A 22491-nucleotide genomic window follows, 5' to 3' on the forward strand; every position below is an offset into this window, starting at 1 on the left:
TTTTTGAGATGGAGCCTCACTCGCTCTGTCGCCCAGGCTGGAGTGCAGTAGCGCGATCTCAGCTCACTGCAACCTCCGCCTCCTGGGTCCAAGCGATTCTCCTGCCTCAGCCTCCCATGTAGCTGGGATTACAAGTGCGTGCGCACCACCACACCCGGCTAATTTTTATATTTCTAGTAGAGATGGGGTCTTGTCATGTTGGTCAGGCTGGTCTCCAACTCCTGACCTCAAGTGTTCTGCCCGCCCCGGCCTCCCAAAGTACTGGGATTGCAGGTGTGAGCCACGGCACCCGGCCTGCCCACCCTGGCCTCCCAAAGTGCTGGGATCACAGGTGTGAGCCACCACGCCCGGCCTGCTTTGCATTTCAGAACCACCCTGTCGTCAAGTCCTGTGAACACTCACGGTGATAGAGCCGAGGGTGGGTGTCACAGATGCCTTTAGGGGTGTAAAAGTAGCGGCACAGCTGAGCGGCAGGTGGATCAGGGCGCCCATTTCTCATCTGATGAGGCAGGGAGTCTGGAGATGCTGGCTAGAGTCAGAGCTTCCAGAAATAGAGGCTTACGTATTCCTTTTGAAGCCACCAAGGTAACCACAGGATCACTAAAAATAATAGCTAAGAAAAATCGAGGGAAGGAGGGAGGCAGGGGAAGAAGGTGGGGTGAAAACGGGCTCAGCCCCTCATTTTTCATGCCAAGAAGTCAGGGGACCTCGTCTCAGGCTGACGAGGTGAGACCTGAATCTGCAGCAGACACAGTGAAAAGGACTCAAACCAGAAAAAGGCATCTCCTCTGAAGTGTGGCGCTTGGAGAGGAGACAGAGCACACAGTTGTCAACTCTCCGTTTCATGATTTTCTGGATTGTTTGAATTTTTTAACTCGTGCATATTTTATTTTACAAGTGAAAAAGTAAAGCCCCAACGCCGGGCATCGGGCAGCCGTCCGGAACCACACTCAGCCACCCTCCTGCCAGATGTCAAGCCCCAATGCCAGGCATCGGGCAGCCGTCCGGAACCATGCTCAGCCACCCTCCTGCCAGGTGTAAAGCCCCAACGCTGGGCATCGGGCAGCCATCCGGAACCACACTCAGCCACCCTCCTGCCAGGTGTAAAGCCCCAACGCCGGGCATCAGGCAGCCGTCTAGAACCACACTCAGCCACCCTCTGGCCAGGCGGCCAATCCCCACCTGAGGCCTGAGCCCCGGGGATGATGAGGTCTCTCTCGAGGTAGAAGCTGCTGTGCCTGCCTCTGGGAGACATCCAATTCCAGACTTTCCAAAGTGAAAAATGCAAGTGCAGTATTGATATTTTAAAATAGCATGATTACGTATTTATCGCACAGTATTAACAAAGGGAAGTGATTTGTGTCGTTTTTCAATTGTACGTCCAATCTGTATCCTTCAGTCCTACATAAATAAGAACACTTTGTTTATCCATTTAAAATAGAATATTCCAGAAAGTCCAGAGGTTCCAGGAGGCTCAAAGCCTCGGCTCTGCGGAGGGGAGAAACCCACTCACTGCCCTGCTGTGGGGGGAGGGTCACGGACTGGAGTCTCCCCAGGGCATCGGTCCCTGCCCGGAGCAGGAATCCTACAGAGACCCTGCCGGGCCCCAGGAGCTGGTGCCACAAGAGAAGGGCCCCTCCCATGCGGGCAGCTGTGGGACGTCAGCATCGGGTATTTCCCAAGTTTGTGTTTCCACTGGCCTTCCTCCGAGGACCAGAGACCTCTCTGTGCAAGCTGACAAAAGGCAGCCCAGCCCCAGGGGTCCATGCCGCCTCTTCCTGGGCACCTGCCCCTCAAATCCACGATGCCCCAGAGACTCCCAGCTCAGAGACAGCCAACGGTGCCATCTATGGGGGCAGATACCCCTCTCACCCCCGTCCCCGTGGGATCAGCATCCCCAAGCCACGTCCACTTGCCCAGCACAACTGAGCACCTAGAACTTTCCCTGGCCCGGCCCCCTTGGGCACCTGCTCCATACACCCTGACAAAGCCGTGGAGCCTCCCCATCAGCCCAGAGGTTCCACCGGCCCCTTTCCAGTCGACACTGCCCCAGCCCGGGGTCCCCGTCCCGCCCCGATGGCTGTGGGGTAGGATTGGGATTCCGTCTGTTCTTGAACCTCACGCCGGTGGCCACACGGGATGAGGTCTCCTGTGTTGATTCTTTGACTTGGCGTCACGTGTGTGAGCCGCGTCTTGGCTGCTGCCTGTGTCGACGGCTCGGTTCTTCCTACCCCAGAGTAGCAGCATGCATGCGGATATGTGTTCAGCTCAAGTTACGCAGGCAGACGGCGTCAGGGCTGGTGGGGTTGGTGGCAGTGGCGTGGCGTTTAAAACACCTGATCTTCTTAGAGTCATTGCAGTTTTTGAGTTAATATTTTTAGCATCAGTAGGTCTGACCGTCACAGCAGTTTCGGGTTGATAGAGACTGAGCGGAGTTCCCGCATCCTCCACCCTCCAGGCACAGTGCCCGGGCGTGAACGTGCGTGAGTGTGACTGTGTATCGAGCCGACGCCGCCCGATGCAGGCGGCTCACCCAGGGCCGTGGCTCACAGGGGCCCACTCAGTGTCACACCTGCTGTGGGTTTGGACAATTGCGTAAGAACAGGTATTGGCCAGCGCAGTGACTCACGCCTGCAATCCCAGCACTTTGGGAGGCCTAGGTAGGTGGATCGCTTGAAGTCATGAGTTCAAGACCAGCCTGACCACCACAGTGAAACCGTCTCCACTAAAAATACAAAAATTTGCCGGTTGTGGTGGTGTGCCCAGCTACTCAGGAGGCTGGGGTGGGAGGATCGCTTGAGCCTGGGAGTTCCAGGCTGCCCAGCTGCAGTGAGCTGAGATAGTGCCACTGCACTGCAGTCTGAGTGACAGAGCAAGACCCTGAATCAAAAAATACATAGTAACAAATTCCACCATTACAGCATCACACAGAGTCCACCGCCTTCAGAGCCCCATGCACCACCCATTCATCCCTCCCTCCTCCGCCCAGCACCGCCCTTCACTCTGCACTTTCTGGAATGTCCCAAGCTGGCAGCCTCCCATCTGCAGAGTTTGCTGGGCTTGCACCGGGGGCGGGGGAAGCGGCTGTCGGGGAGAGGGGTGGGAGGGGAGTCTCCTGGGTATAGATGCAGCGTGTCCTGGGCCTGCCTGACCTCCCTCTCTTCCTTTCCCCCAGGCCTCGCCAAGCCCATCGGCCTGGTGGAGGGGCCAGGAGGCCTGGGCCAGGGCGGCTTGGCGGCGACCCTGCGTGATGACGGCCAGGAGGCGGAAGGCAAGTATGAGGAGTACGGCTACAATGCTCAGCTCAGTGACCGCATCTCCCTGGATCGGAGCATCCCCGACTACCGGCCCAGAAAGTGAGTGAATGAGCTGCGCCCCCATGCTGGCTAGAGAAGTGAGCCGCCCCCACTCCGGGCCAGGGAAGTGAGTGCCCCCCCCCCCGCCGGCCGGGGAAGTAAGTGGCCCCCTGCGCCGGCCGGGGAGGTTAGTGCCCCCCCCAAGCCGGCCGGGGAAGTGAGTGCCCCCCCGCGCCGGCCGGGGAAGTGAGTGGCCTCCCGAGCTGTGGGCTCCTGGGAGAAAGGCGCAAAGGTCTGCTGTGGGAAAGTGGAGTGGTCAGGAGCCCCGGCCAGTGGGGCCCTCCTGCCTCCTCTGTCTTCCCTGTCTCTCCTCCTCTGTCTCTCCTGTCTCTCTCTCTGTCTCTCCCTCTCTCCTTCTCTCAATCTCTCTGTATCTTCTGTCTTTCTCTCTCTCTGTGTCTCTCCCCCTCCCCTACTTTTGGCTGCGGGCGTCCTTCCCAGGGCCTACCCCAGGCTTGGGGCACCCCTGCCATAGCTGCATCTGGGGATCACGGAAGCCGGGCTGAGGCATCATGGCTCACGCAGCACAGGCACCCTGTGTCAGGCCCTGCCAGCCCTGGTCCCACCTGCTGTGGCCTCTCACTGCTGAGCTGGGTGTCGCTTGTGTCTGAAGCGAAGGGCATTCCCGTTCCATCCGTGGCCTGCGTACCTCCCATCCTGTCACCCCCCAAGCTGCAAGAGTGGGTGAATCAGGAGCCAGGCCCTGGAGGCTACGGCTTTGCCTCAGTGCCACTCGGGATGGAGCCTGGTCTCTGACCCTCACACCTGTCCTGAGGGAGCAGCCACGACAAGGCAGGATTTGCCAGCCCCTCCTGCGCCTCCGTCCACAGAGCCCAGCCCATGACAGGATGCTCCCTGGGAGGGCCCCTGGTGGCATCGTCCTGCAGAAGCCGGGCGCTCAGGGCTGCCCAGCAGGGCCGCGTTGTCACCGTGGGGTGGTGGCAGGTGGCCTCAGCCATACTTGCCTCCTCCTGGAGCTGCCAGAGGGAGAGCAGGTGGGAGGGCAGCCCCCTCTGCAGCTCCTGGTGTGGTCAGCCTGCCCCACCCACCAGGGGACCCTGACACCAGGATTCTTGGGCCAGGAGCTCATTTGAGATGGGGATGGGGAGGCTGGCAGGGAAGAGAAGCGGGGAGGAAAGGTGTGTCTCAGCCCCATTCCATTCCTTGTGACTCAGGCAGTGGTTCCCAGGGCGTTCACTCAGCTGCTCTGGGGTTCCCCGCGTGTGGACGGAGGGACGTGAGATGGCCAGACGGGCCTGCGGTGTCCGGGGGTGCAGGGAGCACCCCGGGCCACGTAGAGGTGGCTGCGGGAAGCCGGAGCTCCCTGTTCTAGCCAAGTGGGGCCCACTTCACACCTTTCCTACAAACACGCGCTGGGAACCGATTCTAGGTGTCATGAGGCTTCCTTAGACGGCACAGCGGTGCAGGTGAGGCGTGCCCAGCTCCCGAGGCTCTGATTCCTCCTGGAGGGGGTCTCCACGAGTCGTTTAGACAAACAGGGCCGAGGCCTGGGCACGGAGGCTTCCGCACCTGAACCACATCCAGAGTGCAACGACATTATTTTATTTTCATTCCACTTATTTTCATGGTTACCATGATTTAACACAAGCGATGCCAGCTTTCCATTTGCAGTGGTGAAATGAAGATTCCTTTTCAAATAAAAAATGCATTTAGTTTTAAAATAGGCCAATTTAAAGAAACATGCTCCATAAGTAAGAACACAGTGGTGTTTTCATGTGGTGCCAGCTACAGACTTGGGGCTGGAATGACTTCGGTTTGGAAAGTGGCTGGTGCACGTCAGCTGACCTGTGCAATGAGTGTGCACGGTGTGTGTGCGTGTGTGTGTGCATGCGTGTGTGCACGTGCGTGTGCACGCGTGTGCGTGTGTGCACGCGTGTGCATGTGTGCACGTGTGCAGGCATGTATGTGCGTGTGTACATGTGTGCACATGTGGGTGTGCATGTGTCGGGGGTTTGAAGACTCCTGTGTGTCCTAAATTTGGGGGTGAACTCTGTTTGCTGTCAGGGCTAGCCTCACTGCTGGAGTGAGCACCGTTCTTGGCTATGAGCCTCTAGGCAGCTGTTGTGCGGCAAGAAACCCGTCTGCCAAGATAAAGTCTGGCAGGAGTGGCCAGTCCCAGCTTCGTTCTTATGTCACAGAAGACGACATCGGGGTGAACCTTGAAAGAACTGGCATTTGCTCTATACCCTCACTGATAGAAACCCAGTTTACAGATACTCTGGTTTGAAGGCACACAGCTCTCTGCCTCCTGAATTAGAGAATGTGAATTTTATATAGATATTTATACATGTATTTATATCCCATTTCTTTCCCCAAAAAAGTGAGGAGGCTTTGACACCAGTGAAACACCCACCCCACACCTAGCCCGCCCCTGCACATGTGGCCGAGAAGCTCGAATGCGAAGGCCTCCTGGCCCCTCACCTGCCCCTCGCAGGCCCTGCCCATGGTCTCTCCAGCTCCGCACCCAACCCAGAGCTTCCCCGGTGCCTGCAGAATAGATCACAGGGAATAATTCACCTGCAACAGCCCTCACAGGTACCACCTAGAAAGCAGACCCCGGTGGACGCTGGGTCTTATCCATCTTCCCAGGGACCACTTTCCGAAAAGGAGCTTGGGTGGAGAGACCCGAACCCGGCGCAGCTCAGCGAGTATGGCTGGGAAGCATCTCCACGGTGCCTGGCCTTTCCCTGGGGTCATTGAAGAACTGCTGGCGGCAAGGGGCTGGCTGCAGACCATGCACTGTTCCCTTAATTCCTGCAGCGAGCTTAGAGGCAGAGCCTGTTATTGTCCCATTTTATACATGGGGAAACTGAGGCAGGAAGGGTTAAATCTCCTTATTGAGATCCCACAGAGAGTAGGTGGTGGCAGAGCGGGGACGTGGAGTCTAGAGATTTTACAGAAAAAGAGTGGAAACCCCCATCATTCTGAGGGACCAGACGGGGGTGCAGGCTGAAAGCTGAGCCCGGGAGGGGCTGGGGGCCGCCCTGAGGGGTCTCTTCCCCAGGGTCTCATCTCCCTCTGGGGTGGGCTCTGTCCCACTCCTTCCTCTGCTGGCTCAGGAGTTGGGGGGCTCCGCCTCCTTTCCACAGCTGCTGCTTGCCGGCCTCCTCCCAACTCTGGGCTGGGGGCACAGCCTGCCTCCCTCTCCAGCCCTTCGGGGAGGATGTGGGCCCCCTTCCCCTAACTGCTCTCGGAAGCTTCCACGCAGGCCCCTTCCGGACACTTTGCTTCACAGACACAGATAGGGCAGCTCACAAGGTTCTGTTTTCACCCAGAGTCTCCATGCTGCCAGGCCGCAGGCGTCCTCGGGATGCCTGTGGGGCACATCTGTCTCTAGGGCCTCCTGTGAGTGCCTCCTGTCCTTCAGGCATCTCCTCACCTTGGAGAAGACACATTGGTGTCCCTCATCCTCCAAAAAGAAACCCCTTACTGCTGGCCATCCGGATGGGTCAGTCAATAAGACTTAAAATCCAATTAAAAATGGCCCAACCCAAAAAGAGACTCTGTTGACTCAGGCAACTTAAAGGTGGGGCTTCAGGTATGGCTTGATCTAGGGGATGGTCCACCCCTGACTGCTCTCGGGTTAGATGTACCTTGACTCTCTTAGGATCCTCGCAGGAAATTGATGGTGCCCTCACGTGGACATGGGCAGAATCCAGGAGACCCAGTGGACACTGGGCATCCAGGAAGTGGATCCAGGAGACCCGGTGGACACTGGGCATCCAGGAAGTGGATCCAGGAGACCCAGTGGACACTGTGCATCCAGGAAGTGGATCCGGGAGACCTGGTGGACACTGGGCATGCAGGCAGTGACCATGGTGAATCCAGGAGACTCGGCAGACACTGGGCATCCAGGAAGTGGATCCAGGAGACCCGGTGGACACTGGGCATCCAGGCAGTGACCACAGTGAATCCAGGACACCCGGTGGACACTGGGCATCCAGGAATTTGATCCAGGAAGTGACTGCACTGGAATGTTCTTCTCTCCATGGCCTGAAGGGACAGGGGCGAGAATCACAGGTGCCCAGCAAGAGCTGGAGCTGCAGAGAGAGGACAGTGGGTAGGGACAGTAACTCTGGAGAGAAGAAACCACTGCCAAGATGGTGGGGAGGGGATCTGGGATGCCCCTCACTCCTTCCACCCTTCAGGCTCTGGGGCTGCCTCCCAAGACTGAACCCAACAGAAGCCGGAGGGCGGAGGAGCCTGGCAGGAAGCCCACAGCGGTGGCACAGGGGACAGCATGGGGCTGGGCAGAGCAGAGCCTGGGCTCGGGGAGGGGAGATCCCAGGGAGGAACCGGCCGCGCCGTCCTCAGGCTCCAAGTGTGGCAGCTGCAGCCACCGTCCCCACTGAGGACTCTGGACTCCCCCAGCAACCATGCAAGCGACACTCTCGGGCGACTTTCATTGGCCCATAGTAGGTCACGTGCTTGTCTGGGACCCAATCACAGCCAGCAGCCTGGGGAATGGCGTTCACTGATTGGTCAAGCCTTGTTACACGTTCCCTGTGGGAAACGAGACTAAATCCGCATTGGAGGGGGCTGGGGAGCGGGGCCGCCCCGGCGGACACCGGGGTCACTGGGGAGCACAGAGACCCCGCGGCCCCTGCCGTCCCACACGCGGCCTCTGGCCCTCTGCGGTGACAGTCACTGTGCCGAGGTCTGATGGCAGCCACTGGAGGCTGAGTCCTGTTGGGACGGGCTGGGTGACAGGGTAGAGGCCTCCCCGGGGGCCCAGCGTCCACAGCAGGGGCTAGTGGCATTTTCTCCGATGTGTCAGGGCAGAGTTGGACCTTCAGAGACACCGAACCCGCTCTAGAAGTGACTTCGGGCACCCACCTTGCATGTCCCTGGCCTCCCGTGGCCTCAGCTGCAGGGCCGACAGCTCCAGGCTCCCCAGGCACGAGGAGCGGCCCTGCCTGCCCGGGCCCGAGTGGCGTGTGCCCTGGGAACACGCTTTGGTGTGGGCAGCAGTCAGGTCTTCTGTCCCGGGTTGGAAGAGTGAGCAGAGAAGGGACGCTCAAGTGAGCCCTCCCGATTCCCCTAAACCAGCGGCTGGACACGCGTCCAGACGGCGGGCCCGGCCCCAGGGAGGGCAGCTCCGCCTCCACTTCCTCTGGGCTTTCTCCACCGCCCTGAGTCACTGGCCTGCAGGTGTTGGGGACAGCGGGGCCCGGGTCTGGAATGGTTTCTCTGGCTGTGTCAGCACCGGCTCCCGGGGAGGCTGCCTGGCTCAGACCCTCCCGGGCGGGGGCTGTGGGTGTAAAGATGACACCATCGGGTTAGGGGCCTCGTGTTCCAGCCTGCTGTGCTAGTTTTAAATCCTCAAGTAACTTGTATGTTTGATGCCTAATTATTTTATTTTTGGTATTTTTTAAAACTCAGAAGTCTGGATTATTCACACCTTAAGACACACCCAGAGAGCACGACGCGGCGTCCCCGCTGTGGTAGGAAGGAAGTTTAAACAGAGTCTTGTGAGGCGGCGCCCACCATGTGGTAGGAGGAGTGTCACGCGGCCCTCACGCTGTGGTAGGAGGAGTGTGACGAGGCCCTCACGCTGTGGTAGGAGGAGTATGAGGAGGCCCTCACGCTGTGGTAGGAAGGGTGGGATGCGGCGCTGACACTGTGGCAGGAAGGAGCTTTAAACAGGGTCTTGTGAGGCGGTGCCCATGCTGTGGTAGGAAGAGCGTCACGCGGTGCTTACGCGGTGGTAGGAGGAGTGTGACGCCGTGTTCAAGCTGTGGTAGGAAGGAGGTTTAAACAGGGTCTCGTCACACAGCACTCATGCTGTAGTAGGAAGGGTGTGACCCGGTGCTCATGCTGTGGTAGGAAGGAGGTTTAAACAGGGTCTTGCTGGAGCCCCTCCCTGGTGAAACCCTGGATGACTTTAACCCCCACTCCCATCCCCCAGAGGCCTCAGGGAGCCCAGCAGCCTGGCCCCTGCCTAGTGTCCCCAGGGCTTCTCCAGAGCCCACAGGGGCCAGAGGGTGGGGTTAGAATGGAAAGAAGTTTAGAAAAACCAGAGAGGGTGTGGGGGTGAGGGGAAGGGGGCCGGGGTGGACGGAGGGCCTCAGAGCTGCTGGCCATGGTCAGGGCGCCACTGACCGGGTGGCTTATAAACAGCACACGGAGTTTCTCACCATTCTCAAGGCCAGAAGTCCAAGGTCAGGGTGCCGGTGGGGTGGAGCCTGGCACAGGGTCTCTGTCAGGTTGTTGGCAGCTGTCCCCTTGTATCCTCCTGGGGTGAAATGGGCGAGGCAGCTCGGGACTCCCTTGAATATGGCACAAATCCCATTTCCGTTCACGAGGCTCCACCCCACAACCTCATCACTCCCAAAGGTCCCGCCTCCTGATAGTGTCACTAGTTAGAGGGTCACGGCTTCAACATGCGACCGTGGGAGGGACACAGATATGCAGACCACAGAGCTAGGGCCTCTGAGGGACCGCCTTGGCCGGGACACTCAGGAAGCCTGGGTGTGAGTGAGGCCTCGGCTGGGACGTGCGGGGAATCTGGGTGTGAGTGAGGCCTCGTGTGAGGGGCTCCCCCGAGTGCACATCCCAGGCCCTGAGTCCAGCAGAGCCTGAAGCTCCTCCCTAGGCCCTGCCATTGTGTGAACCAAAGCATGTCTGCCTCTCCCCAGGCTGACCTGGATTTCTGTGGCTGCCACTGTTGGATGCTGACTGAGAGGCAGGGCCTCAGCTTCAGAAGAGAGAGGCTCAGAGCCGTGCTCGGGGCAGGGGCTCCCCAGCCCCTGGAGAAGTGTCTCCCCAGCTGGAGTCCCAGCTGCAGCTCAGGCGCCAGGCTGTAGTCACACCTGCTCAGCGACTCCCTCGCCAGGCTGCGCTCATGCCTGGGCAGCAACTCCCTCGTGGCTGACGTCCTGGGACTTGGCACACTTTGTCTAGAAAGGGCCAGATGTCAACATTTGAGGCTTCTGGGCCCCACAGTCTCCGTGGGGATAGCTGCTGAGAGATAGTTATCAGTTTCCCCAACCCTGTTGTTGTGGCAGGAGGGTGGCCATGGTCAATCCCATGTGAGCGGGCATGGCTGGGAGCCAGGCCCCTGCATCCATGGCAACAGATGGTGGCAGGACTTGGCCCCTGGGCCGCCGTGCACTGGCTCCTGTTATACGGTGTGCGTTTTCCCAGAATCTCACTTCTTCACAGAGCCCATTGTGGCAGATGGTATTTGCCAAGGATGGATGGAAACACGCCTTCCAGAACCTCGTTCCTGCCCTTGAAACCCGTGGGATTCTGCACCCATCAAGACAGGACATCCAGGGTGATGCTACGTGCCTTCAGGGCGGCTGTGGGAAGGTGAGTTGCTTCTAGCCCAGTGCTGGTAGCAGAGCCAGGGCTGTAGGGGAGCCCTCAGCAGTCCTGGAGCCACCGGGCTGTGAGGCAGCCCACACGCTTCACACGGGGAGTCGACCTGGACGGATCCTGGGGCAGCACGAAGAGAGACGTCCGGGCAGTGCCAGCGCTCCAGCTGCAACCCAGAACCCCCCAGCAGGTCTGCCTCAGTGCCAACCCTGGCAACCGTGGCAGAAAGTCACACGACAGTCCGGTCGCTGCACGAAGCCACACGCTGGAGGCCGGCTATGCAACAAGGACAGGGACATGGGCGAGGAATGGCTCAGACTGGACGTGGCATCGTGGTGACACACGGGCATGTGATGTTAGCAGGCGTCTGTGGGAGTCTTCCATCCCCTGCCAGCAGCCACGGAAGCTGCATCTTGTCCCACGTGGGTGGGTGCGCCTGGCTATTGCAGGCCTCAGAAGAGTCCATGGATGATTAAAGAAGTAAACAAAAGCAAGCTCAGCCGGGCCCACTCAAAACTCAGACTTGGATTTCCTGCATGGCTTTAACCCCTCAGACGCCAACTATCTCGGCAGAAACTGCACTGCTGATTGGTTTGGTTTGGTGGGTCTAGTCGTCGGAAACACACATAGAACATAGGTGTGCATGCCTGTATGTGTACATGTGTGTCTGCGTGTACATGTGTGCATGTATCCGTGTGTGTGCCCACAGATGTGTGTGTGTACGTGTGTGATGTGTGTACGTGTGTGTCCACAGATGTGTGTGCATGCGTGCATATGTGGACATGTGTGCACGTGTGTGATGTGTGCGTGTGTGTGTGCACGTGTGTGATGTGTGTGCGTGTGTGTGTGCGTGTGTGATGTGTGTACGTGTGTGTCCACAGATGTGTGTGCATGCGTGCATATGTGGACATATGTGCACGTGTGTGATGTGTGTGCATGTGTGTGTGCATGTGTGTGATGTGTGTGTGTGCATATGTCGTGTGTGTGCATGTGTGTGATGTGTGTACGTGTGTGTCCACAGATGTGTGTGTGCATGTGTGTGATGTGTGTATGTGTCCACAGATGTGTGTGCATGCATGCGTATGTGGACATGTGTGCACGTGTGTGATGTGTGTGCGTGTGTGTGTGCGGTGTGGGGTGTGTGTGCGTGTGTGTATGCGTGTGTGATGTGCGTGTGTGTCACAGATGTGTGTGCATCGTGCATATGCATGGACATATAATATTACCCGCGTGTGTGATGTGTGTGCATGTGTGTGTGCACGTGTGTGATGTGTGTGTGTGCATATGTGCGTGTGTGTGCATGTGTGTGATGTGTGCACGTGTGTGTCCACAGATGTGTGTGTGTGCATATTATTGTGATGTGTGTCGTGTCACAGATGTGTGTGCATGCATCGTGTGAACATGTATTACGCGTGTATGTGTGTATAGCGTGTGTGTGTGCATTAATGCGATAATATTGATGCGTGTGTGTCCACAGATGTGTGTGCATGCGTGCATATGTGGACATGTGTTCACGTGTGTGATGTGTGTGTGCGCATATGTGCGTGTGTGTGTGCACGTGTGTGATGTGTGTGTGTGCATATGTGCATGTGTGTGTGTGATGTGTGTGCGTGTGTGTGTGCATTATGCGATGTGTGCGTGTGTGCATGCTGGGGCAATACGTAGCTTGCAGTGATGTGTCACGTGTGTGTGCACGTGTGTGATGTGTGTGTGTGCACGTGTGTGATGTGTGTGTGCATATGTGCGTGTGTGTGTGTGCACGTGTGTGATGTGTGTGCATATGTGCGTGTGTGTGTGTTCTGGCTCCAACAGGTGATTCCATCCGCTTTCAAACCAGCTCCTCACCGCTTTCTCCGTGAGCTGCGTCACTGATTTCCTTTTGTCGGGCGGTAGGTGCTTTTCTAATTAGGTAGTGGCTTTAATTATGCCGCAAAGCACGTGACATAGGTCCTGAGTATTAAGACTGGCCCATGGGATAATGAAAGGAAGACGGGCAAATCCAAATTAAGCAGAATCATAAAAATGAATGACCTTATCCGAGAAGCCGTCCTACATCCCAGCACAGTAACATGCCCCTGCTCTGTGTTTGTGGAGTCTTCACGCATATTAACCGTGGAAGCCTGAGCAGCCTGGCCGTCAGCTCTAATCGGTGCATATTTAGTGGATGGCACTTTGAGGTGCTGGGAGCAGGTACCTCAGCCCGGTCCAGCTTCCTGACGAAGGTGCTCTGTCTAAGCCTCCTGCGTGTCGGGTCTGTGATGAGAAGCGGGGAACGTGGACATTGAGGATGGGAGAAGCCAGGCACCATTGTGGAGACGTGCGGCGAGCCGTGTGGCTTTTCCGCAGGGGCAGCTACCAGGTTTTGTTCCTCATCAAGGGGTGGGAGCTGCAGCCAGTTCCCCAACTGACATCTTCCCATTTCACGCATACCTGGTTCCGTCCAGGCCTGGGGTCTGTGCCCTGGGAAGGAAATGTCTCAGGGGGAGTGGGACCCTCGGGTGAGCTCAAGGGGGACCCACTCCCACCGGGTGGTCTTTGCCTTTGAAGTAGCTCTGCGGGCCTCTCTGGGCACAACTTCAAGCCAGTCTTGTCCTTGGTTCATGGAAGCCAAACCAGAAAGCTGAGGTTCCCGCCCTGTGGCTTCCTGCTGCAGTGTGGATTCACTGGGACCTGTGGGGCAGAGCCCGCTCGATGCCGGGCAGCCCTGGACTCTCTAAGCAGGAAGAGCCTTCTCAGGCCTGGGATCCAGCTCCCCCGTCTCCCGCACACACACCTGGGCACACACACATGCACACACAGCGTCTCACCCACAGACGCAGCACACACCTGGAGACAGACGGACCTCAGATGGACACTGGCAGCCCAGCCGAGACGCTCGTATCACCCACGGCTCCTGTTCACAAGGGAAGGGCACGCGCCGATCACAGGCGAGCGCTTCCACACAGACCTGAATACTGTGGGTTTCATTTGCACGAAATCCACCTGGGCTGGAGCAGGACTCCTTCAACAGCAAGTGACAGAAAATCCATCTCAAATTGGCTCAAGCTAGACAGAGAGGCAGTGAGGAGAGAGACGGAGGAAGGGAGGGAAGTGTCCCTGCAATGACGAGGCCTGAGGAAGTCCTGGCGTTGGCCAGTAGGATTCATGGCTCAGGCAATGTCATCGGGCCAGCGTCTTGCCAGCTCTCCACGCTCCTCTTGACCTTGCGGGCTTAGCCTGAGCCTCCACTGTCTGCAAGAGGCTGCAGCCGCTCCAGCCTCACGTCCTGTCTCCCGGAGCCCAGCCACCCTGTCCTGGCTCTGACTGGGCCGTGCGTCTCTCCCCAAGCCTACTGCCATGCTGATTGGCTCAGACCCGGTTCTGTGTCCTCCCCTTCATCCAGGCTGGAACTCCACCCTGCTACTTGGGGAGTTCCTGCCAGGGTGAGCCCCACGTTTTACAGGGAGGAGGAGGAAAGGAGCCGAGCAGGGCAACAGCAGAAGTCCATGGCCTGGCGAGGACAGCCTAGACGGGGGGGAAAGAAGGGACAGGGAGGGGCTGAACCTTTTCACATCACGCCAGGGTGGACAGGGAGAGGCTGAGCGTGCAGTCTGGGGTTAAGGCTGGGAAGCCCCGATAGATGGCTTAGAAGTGAGTTGGTGACAACTGGACAGTTCCCCAGGTGGGGCAAGCACCTGAGCGATGGGAACAGCCCCTGCTGCCAGGAGCCCACGGGGGGAGGGTGCGTGTGTGTGCGGTGTATCTTGTGTGCACATGTGTGTCTGTGGTGTGTTCACAGATGTGTCTGCACATGTGTGCGGGTGTGGAGGGTATGTTCTTGTGTGTGGCATATGTTCACGTGTGCATGTGTGTGTGTGTGGTGCTGTACCTTCTAATTCAGCCCAAGCCACAACTTAGACTTTTAATGTTATGTTCAAACAAAACTATCTGGAGACTCACTGACAGCTTTGAGGCTTTGGATGCTGCCTGCTCATCACCTGCCTTCCCCTCTGCCGTGAGCGATGAATTCAAGCTCCATAAAGGCCACACATGGAGCCCTGTGCGCGTCTACAGTTCTGGGTGCCGGGATGAGGCGGTGAAACAGCAAACCCGCAGGCAGAACCCCTGCTCCAGGAGCCCTGGCTGGCAGGAGAGCAGGGCAGGGGTGCAAAGAGCAAGCCGGGGGTGGGGGCGGGAGAGGCAGAGCAGCACGCTGGAGGCCGGGGCCCTGGTGTGATTTTACGTTGAGCACGGGGTGAGCCTCTTGAAGGGTGAGGGCCCATGTGGCCATCCAGGTATCCAGGTAGGGGTGGGGAGTGCAAAGGCCCTGGGGCAGGAGCAGGCCTAGAGCACGGGCCACAGAGCCAGGGGCTGGGCCGCAGGGGAGTGAGCCAAAGGAAACTGAGAGGGGATGGTGGAGGGAGCAGCCTGGCTGAGCAACCCGGGCCTTTGACCTTCTCAGGGGTGATGGGAAGCCTGGAATTGCACGGGCTGGTGTGGAGGTCACCGTGACCTTGCCAGGCCTGGGGTTGCAGCCGCAGTGCCCAGGGAGGTGAGAAGGGGCTGGCCAGGCTGCCTGTTGTGAAGAGCGGAGAAGTGTGAGAGGGACGTGGAGCAGGGCGTCTGGCTTTTCTCTGGCCTGCAGTGGGCTGGTGGGAGCGGGAACGGGCTGGCCTCACTGTGAATGTGAAAATGCTGGTTGGAGCCCACCACGGTGGGTCTTCCTTCAGCTAAATGCGCTGAAGGCCTCAGAGCTTGACAGGGTTGAATTTCCTCCGAGCCCCAAGGCCCTGGGAAGGGCGCCCTGTGCTCCCTGAATGGGGCGACGGCCGACATTCCTGGCCTGTCCCCAGCCGCGTTGCCTCTGCCCAGCCCTCAATCACTGCGGCTCTCAAGCGGCTCCGGGTGCCATGATCTCGTTCAACTCTGATGCTTTCCAAACACCATAAATTTTGTTTATTTTCTGTCTGACAGAAACGGTGCCACTTAAATCCTACAGAGAACCCTCGGGTTCCGCTCAGGCTGAGTTATTTGGGGGCCACTGCTGAACGATTTGCATTTGTTTCCTCTGTGACGTCGGAATGGGGAGGACGCTGCCTCCAGCATAGGGCCAGGGGCCAGGGCTGCTCACACAGAGCTGCTGAAGCCTACAGGGGCCCAGCTGTGGGTCCTGGGCTGCCCGCCCCCAGGAAGGGCACTTTGCCACCACTGAAGTGGGGCGAGCTGGTTCAGGCACAGCTGGAAACCAGAAGGAGGCAGCCAGCAGCAGCTGCACCAAACAAGAACAGGAGCCCCAGGCCTAGGCGGGCGGATCACGTGAGACCAGCCTGGCCAAAAAGGTGAAACCCTGTCTCTACTGAAAACACAAAAATTAGCCGGGTGTGGTGACACGCGCCTGTAATCCCAGCTACTTGGGAGGGTGAGGCAGGACAATCGCTTGAACCGGGAGACGGAGCTTGCAGTGAGCCGAGATTGCACCACTGCACTCCAGCCTGGGCAACAGAGTAAGACTCTGTCTCAAAAATAAAGAAGAAAGAAAGAACGAGAGTCCAGAAGCCACTGCTGCCCCCACCGGCAGAGTGGAACTGTGATTTCATAGAACAGACATAGCCTGGCAGCGAGAATGACCACAGAGCTCACAGCCACTTGGGTGGAATCTCAGGAACTCAAACGTCAGGAGAAGGAGTGGGGCTCCGAGGCCTGTGTGCGGGAGACAGTGGCCATGGCGTCGAGTTCAAAGGCATGCCGGGCGCGACTGGGGATGGGAAGGTGTGGGGCAGAGCCATGGGGAAGGCCCAGCCCAGGCACACACGAGGCCCAGAGACGGCAGCCTGCGAAGCAGAGCGGGGTGGACGCCGGGGTGATCACCCACTTTTCCTAAACTGGGCGTCGGGCACAGGCTTTGTATTGCTTCATTCATCGTTATATTTAATGTATGGTTGATAAATATCCCTTTAAAAATTAAAGACAATTTGTTCATTGAGAAGGGTACTGTATTATGGGTAAAACAAATTATTTTATGCTAACTAGTGCTGGGTGAAAATGGGGTGTATGTATCACATTATTTCCAATTTAAACAGCAATTTGTCTACAAAGGGTTGTGATGAGTGTCAGGTTGTTAGGTGCACATTCATGGCACGAAGTGAGATAGAGCATTCTCCTGCGGAAAACACAGAACAGTCCAGAAGGAATGTGCGACAACCTGCCCTGGGACTCCCACCGCTGCCGGGTGTCGTGGGAAGCTGGGAACTAATTTAGCGCCCGGCAGTGGGACGGTGGCACTGCGATATTTTCTTCTGCACAAGTTTGCTGTGGGGGCATCGTGGCGGGCCTGTGTGGAGCCACCATCAGAACGCCAAGGAGCGCCTGCCCCGACCCCATCCTGCCCGCGCCATTGCCCACTGTGTCCTGTCGCGAGGCGCTTCCCTGGGTCCTTGTGAGACCTGGGCCGGTCCCACAGAGGGGTCCCCACCGTGCGTCCGTCCCCACGGTGCATCCCCCGCCGGCTCTGGGGCTGCTCTGAGCTGGGGAGCCTGGCGGGGCGTGACCGTGTTCTCCCCTCTCCTGTCTCCTCCTCCCCCCGCCCTCCAGCCCTGGCAGTGGCGGGTGACTGGAGTTTCGACGGCTGGCAAACGTGTCTCCAGGGCTCAGAGACAAACACGAGCTGTTCACGTATGACCGCCGTGCTGAGAACGTGTGGCCCCATGTGGCCCCATGTGGCCGCTGCTGCCACAGTAACACACAGCACTGAAGGGTGCACGGGGGACGGGCACAGAGTGATGGGCGCAGAGTGACGGGCGCGGAGTGAAGGGCACAGTGACGGGCGCGGAGTGAAGGGCATAGTGACGGGTGCAGAGTGACAGGCATAGAGTGAAGGGTATAAAGGTATAGGGAGTGGATAGGGAGAGTGGATGGAAGGGTGGATGGAAGGAAGGGGTGGACAGGAAGGGTGGCGTACAGGAAGGCACAGTGACGGCGCAGAGTGACGGGCACAGTGATTTGGCACAGTGACGGCAGAGGGTGCAGAGGACGGCGCAGTTTTGTGGGAAGTGAGCGACGGCAAAGCGGCCGAGGCACCTGCTCTCCCTCTGCTTGATTTTCTTGCTGACTGTGCTGCTGTTGTCTCTGTTCTTTGCCTCTCTGTCTCCCTCCCTCTCTCCATCCTTCCTCCTCCCCCACTGTCTCTAGGCATTTCCATCTCCTCCTTCCTCTTTCTGAACCTCTGCCTCCCTGTCTCCTCCCCCACTCCCTTCCTCCTCCCTCTGTGGCGATGATCGACCATCTTCCTCTTATTTTCTCCTCCCACCTCCTCCCTGACAGAATTCTGAATGTATCTGGCTCCAGCCAGAGCAAGTGAGCACATTTCTCCTGGCATCCCTTTGCAGGGTGCCGTGGCCATGGCTGTGGCTGTGGCTCGGCTCTGGCCGGGAGATGACGGCCACCAGCCCACCTGGGGTTCAGACACATCCGACATCCATTTCTTCTTAAAGAAAGGCCGGGCGCCGTGGCTCGCCTGTAATCCCAGCACTTTGGGAGGCTGAGACCATGGATCACGGTGTCAGGAGATCGAGACCATCCTGGCTAACACGGTGAAACCCTTCGTCTCTACTAAAAAAAAACACTCTAAAAATCCAGCTGGCGAGGTGGCGGATGCCTGTAGTCCCGCTACTCGGGAGGCTGAGGCAGGAGAATGATGCAGGGACCCGGGAGGCGGAGCTGCAGTGAGCTGAGATCCGGCCACTGCACTCCAGCCTGGGCGACAGCGACTCACTCAAAAAAAAAAAAAAAAAAAAAAAAAAAAAAAAGAAAGAATTGAAGTCACTCAGCCTAATTGGGTTCCTATTGATTACAGTCGTAAAATCCGAACCATTATGTACCCAAGAGCTAGCATGTGAAGCCAGCTGTTCCCAGGGGCTCCTGTCCCTGGGGTTTATCTCCAGGTGGCACCTGGCAGGGCACAGAGGTGGCATCACCTGCCGGATACTCCAGGCCCCAGCGCTCTCCTGGGTTTGCCTCAGGCAGGGCCTCGCGGAAGCCTGCAGGACCCGTGCCTGCCTTTGCCTTCTGGAGGAGGTTCCTGGTGATCATATTTCAGGGAGACATGGGTCGGGCTGACTTCAGCCCCAGCCCCCATGACAATCCTAGCTTCTGTTTCTCACACCCAGGATCAGAGGTGCTCACTGTGTGCCAAGCTCAGTGTTAATCGATCCCATATTTTACAATTGTCTTGGCCACAATCAATAGACTGTTTTACAAAAGGTGTCTGTTCAGCACTATGTCCTGTAATAGACGTGACCCTATTTCCTTTCTCGTCCCTAAATGGGACTTGTTCTTGTTGGACTGAACGAGAAGCAGTCTCAGGAACAGTTTTCTTTGAAGAGTTTCTTCCAGATGGGTGGGTTCTTGTACATGGAGACCGAAATCACCTGGGGTGCCCTCGTTGAGAGGGTCTGTCTGTGCAGTTCAGGCCTCAGAGCTGTTTATAAAGCAGGCTGGGCCTAAGTCATCCGGGGAACTGGCCGATCCGGTGCGCCTGTCTCCCTCGCCGGTGTGTTCTGCAGGCAAAGGCCAGGCCTGCGTAGCTGGTTAGACACGGGAAAGTGAGTGGTCAGGCCAGGATCCCAGCAGGCACTTGGCGCCACCCCAGGCTCCGCCCCTAAGGCCTGACACCTGCCCCAGGTGTGCATTCCCAGTGGTGTCTGTTTCCCGATTCCACCCTCAGCCCCGAATTCATGGAGCCGAACTCCTGCTTTCTTCACAGTCACTTCTGGTATTTGAACTGAAACCATGTCTGACCACAGGCCCGGCTTCCTACGCCCCACCCTCCTGCTCTGAGTGGCACCTGCCCTGGGCGAAGGCCACCCCCCCCTGGGCTCTAGGACCCGGCACAGGCTCCTCCCCGACTCCCTCCCGCCTGTCTCCCTGCTCCAGCGTCTCAGACGCAAATGGGACCTCAGGCTCCTGCTCCAGAGGCCGCACTGACCTCCTGTCTCCTCTGTTCTGCCTGTCGCCCTGCTCCTCGGAAAAGCCTGTGCCACTGTCTCTGTTTCTCTCTTTCCCCACGGGATAACCGCCACCTCTTGTGGAAATCACTACGAGGCCTGTCACCATGCCCAGCAAATTCTTATTAGCATCTTCCTCGTCACTGTCAAGTAGGTGACTCCACCTCACGAGGGCCTCCCTCTGACTCTGTGTTGAGGTCACTTCTAGTCCTCTCCCTGGTCAAAGACAGCCCACAGCCTCTGTGCCTTTGCAGAGCTCCGAGGTTGGGGTTCCAGGGCCCAGGCCTTGGCCTCCTCCCTCTGTCTGTGCCTTTCAGTCCTGTCTAATGGAGGCAAACAGTCCCAGACATCTAGCTCTAGCCCTGGCTTGAACTCCAGCCTCAAATATCCACGTTTTATGTTTCAACAAACGGCCAGATTGTTTTCCAAGGGTCACCACACCATCCCCACCTGGCCGCGACGCATGCTCCGCTCTGTGACCCTCACCGACAAGCAGGCATCGAGGGCACGGCCAGCCCAACTAGACAGCTGCCCCCGTAGGTCTCGGGAGGTCAGTCAGTTTCCCTGGCGGCTGCCTGGGGGGCACCTGCGCACTACCTGTGCATCTTCAGTGCTGACGGGTCTGTTCTGATCTTTCCCCAGTTTTCACTGGACATTTTGTTTTCGTGTTTTGAGATCTCTGTGTTACTTCTGGATACAAGTCCTTTATCAGACACGTGCTTTGAAAATACTTTCTCCCAGTCTGCTGTGGCATGTCTTTCTATTCACTTAAGAGTGTCTTTCAGGCCGGGCGCGGTGGCTCAAGCCTGTAATCCCAGCACTTTGGGAGGCCGAAGGGCGGATCACGAGGTCAGGAGATCGAGACCATCCTGGCTAACATATGAGGAAACCTGCCTCACTAAAATACAAAAACTAGCCGGGCGTGGTGGCGCTTCGTAGTCCCAGCTACTCGAGGCTGGAGGCAGGAGAATGGCCTGAACTCCGGGAGGCGGAGCTTGCAGTGAGCCGAGATCGCCACTGTACCCACGCCTGGGTGACAGCGAGACCCGGCCTCAAAAAAAAAAAAAAAAAAAGTGAGTGTCTTTCAGCGAACAGACATTTTGTATTTTGATAAAAGTCCACCCATCCATTTGTTTGTTTTGATCGTGGCTTTTGCTGCCATTGAAGAAATCTGCCAAAGCCAAGCTCTCTGTCCCTTCCAGGGACTTCATGGTTTTAGGTTTTACGTTTAGGTCAATGATCCACTCTGGGTTAATTTTTGTATGTGGTGGAAGATACGGATCAAAACTCATTTATCCAGAATGGTTGTTTCAAGCTAAGGTGTGTGAGTGAGAGCATATGTTTCAGGTTTCCGCTTGAAGGCGGTAGGTATGTGTGTGAACATGTATGGTGCAGTGCAGTAAGGTATGGGTTTGAGAGTTTAGGTGAGCGGGAGTTCATGTGGTGGAAAGTTTGTGCACATGCGGAGTGCGAGTGTGGGGTTTGTGTGGCATAGCGTATGACTGGCGCAGGTGGTCAGTGTGTGGGTTTGTGTGTGTGTGACTGCGTGTGTGTCTGTGTGTGTGTGGGTTTTAAAAGGTGTGTGTGTGGAGGCGTGAGTGTGAGCATGTGGGCTCTGTGCATGTGCACTGCATGTGCTCTCGCGTGTGTGTGGGTCTGCATGACTCATGCAGGTGTGTGTGCTTGTGTATTTCCCCATTTGCCAAAGCAGTATCCTTTCTTCACCTTACTCCTTTATCTATTTTGATTTATCTTTCTCTGTGTCTAGCTTCACACCAGCATTGCCCTGCCCATGGCTGTGGTTCTAAAATAAGCGTTAACTTGAGGTGGTGTGAATCCTCCCACCTGGTTCTTTTTCAAGATCGCTTTGGCTCTCCAAGGTCCTTTGCATTCCCACATGAATTTCAGAATCAGCTGCTCAGGTTCTTAATTCTTGAAGCCGCGACTAGTGCTGAGGCGACGGGCGGTCTCCAGCAGGCGCAGGGAGTGTGGGTCTTAGCCTCACTGAGGACCCCCCGCTGTTCACCTCCCATCCTCCCACGTTCCAGAGCCTCTTGCTGGCGGGCCAGCCTGTGCTGAAGTGAGTGGTTGCTGGTCACACACCCCTCTGTTCGCCCAGTGGTCGCTGCTTTGGAGCCGGGCACAGAGTGAAGGGCACAGTGAAGGGCACAGTGACGGGCGCAGAGTGAAGGGCACAGTGAAGGGCACAGTGACGGGCGCAGAGTGACGGGCACAGAGTGACGGGCACAGTGACGGGCAGAGAGTGACGGGTGCAGAGTGACGGGCGCAGCGTCTTTTGTGGGGAAGCAGCGGACGGCAGCGGCTGAGGCACCTGCTCTCCCCTCTGCTTGATTTTTAAGGACTGTGCTGCTGTTGTCTCGTTCTCTTTGCCTCTGTCTCCTCCCTCCATCCTTCCTCCCCCCACTGTTTCTCTACTTCATCTCCTCCTTCCTCTTTCTGAACCTCTGCCTCCCTGTCTCCTCCCCCACTCCCCTTCCTCCCTCTGTGGCGATGACTGACCATCATCTTCCTCTTATTTTCTCCCACTCCTCCTCCCTGACAGAATTCTGAAATGTATCTGGGCTCCAGCCAGAGTGAAGAGCACATTTCCTGGCATCCCTTGCAGGGTGCCGTGGCCATGGCTGTGGCTGTGTGGCCGGGCTCTGGCCGGGAGATGACGGCCAACAGCTCCACCTGGGACCTCAGACACATCCGATCCATTTCTTCTTAAAGAAAGAATTGGCCGGGCGCGGTGGCTCAAGCCTGTAATCCCAGCACTTTGGGAGGCTGAGACGGGCGGATCACGAGGTCAG

The 22491-nt window shown here is 57.6% G+C and overlaps 1 protein-coding gene across 3 annotated transcripts in view; it reads left to right on the forward strand.

Annotated features, from left to right (window-relative positions):
* LOC101013007 (polypeptide N-acetylgalactosaminyltransferase 9) overlaps nucleotides 1–22491 on the forward strand; it is an 80306-nt gene that overhangs the window by 31225 nt on the left and 26590 nt on the right. For all 3 annotated transcript variants that reach the window (XM_009182089.4, XM_009182090.4, XM_021923181.2), the window contains exon 2: nucleotides 3176–3356. In XM_009182089.4, coding sequence (XP_009180353.1) covers nucleotides 3176–3356 — 181 coding nt within the window. The remainder of the gene's footprint in view (nucleotides 1–3175; nucleotides 3357–22491) is intronic.

This window comes from Papio anubis, chromosome 9 (assembly GCF_008728515.1).
Source record: "Papio anubis isolate 15944 chromosome 9, Panubis1.0, whole genome shotgun sequence".
NCBI lineage: Eukaryota > Metazoa > Chordata > Mammalia > Primates > Cercopithecidae > Papio > Papio anubis.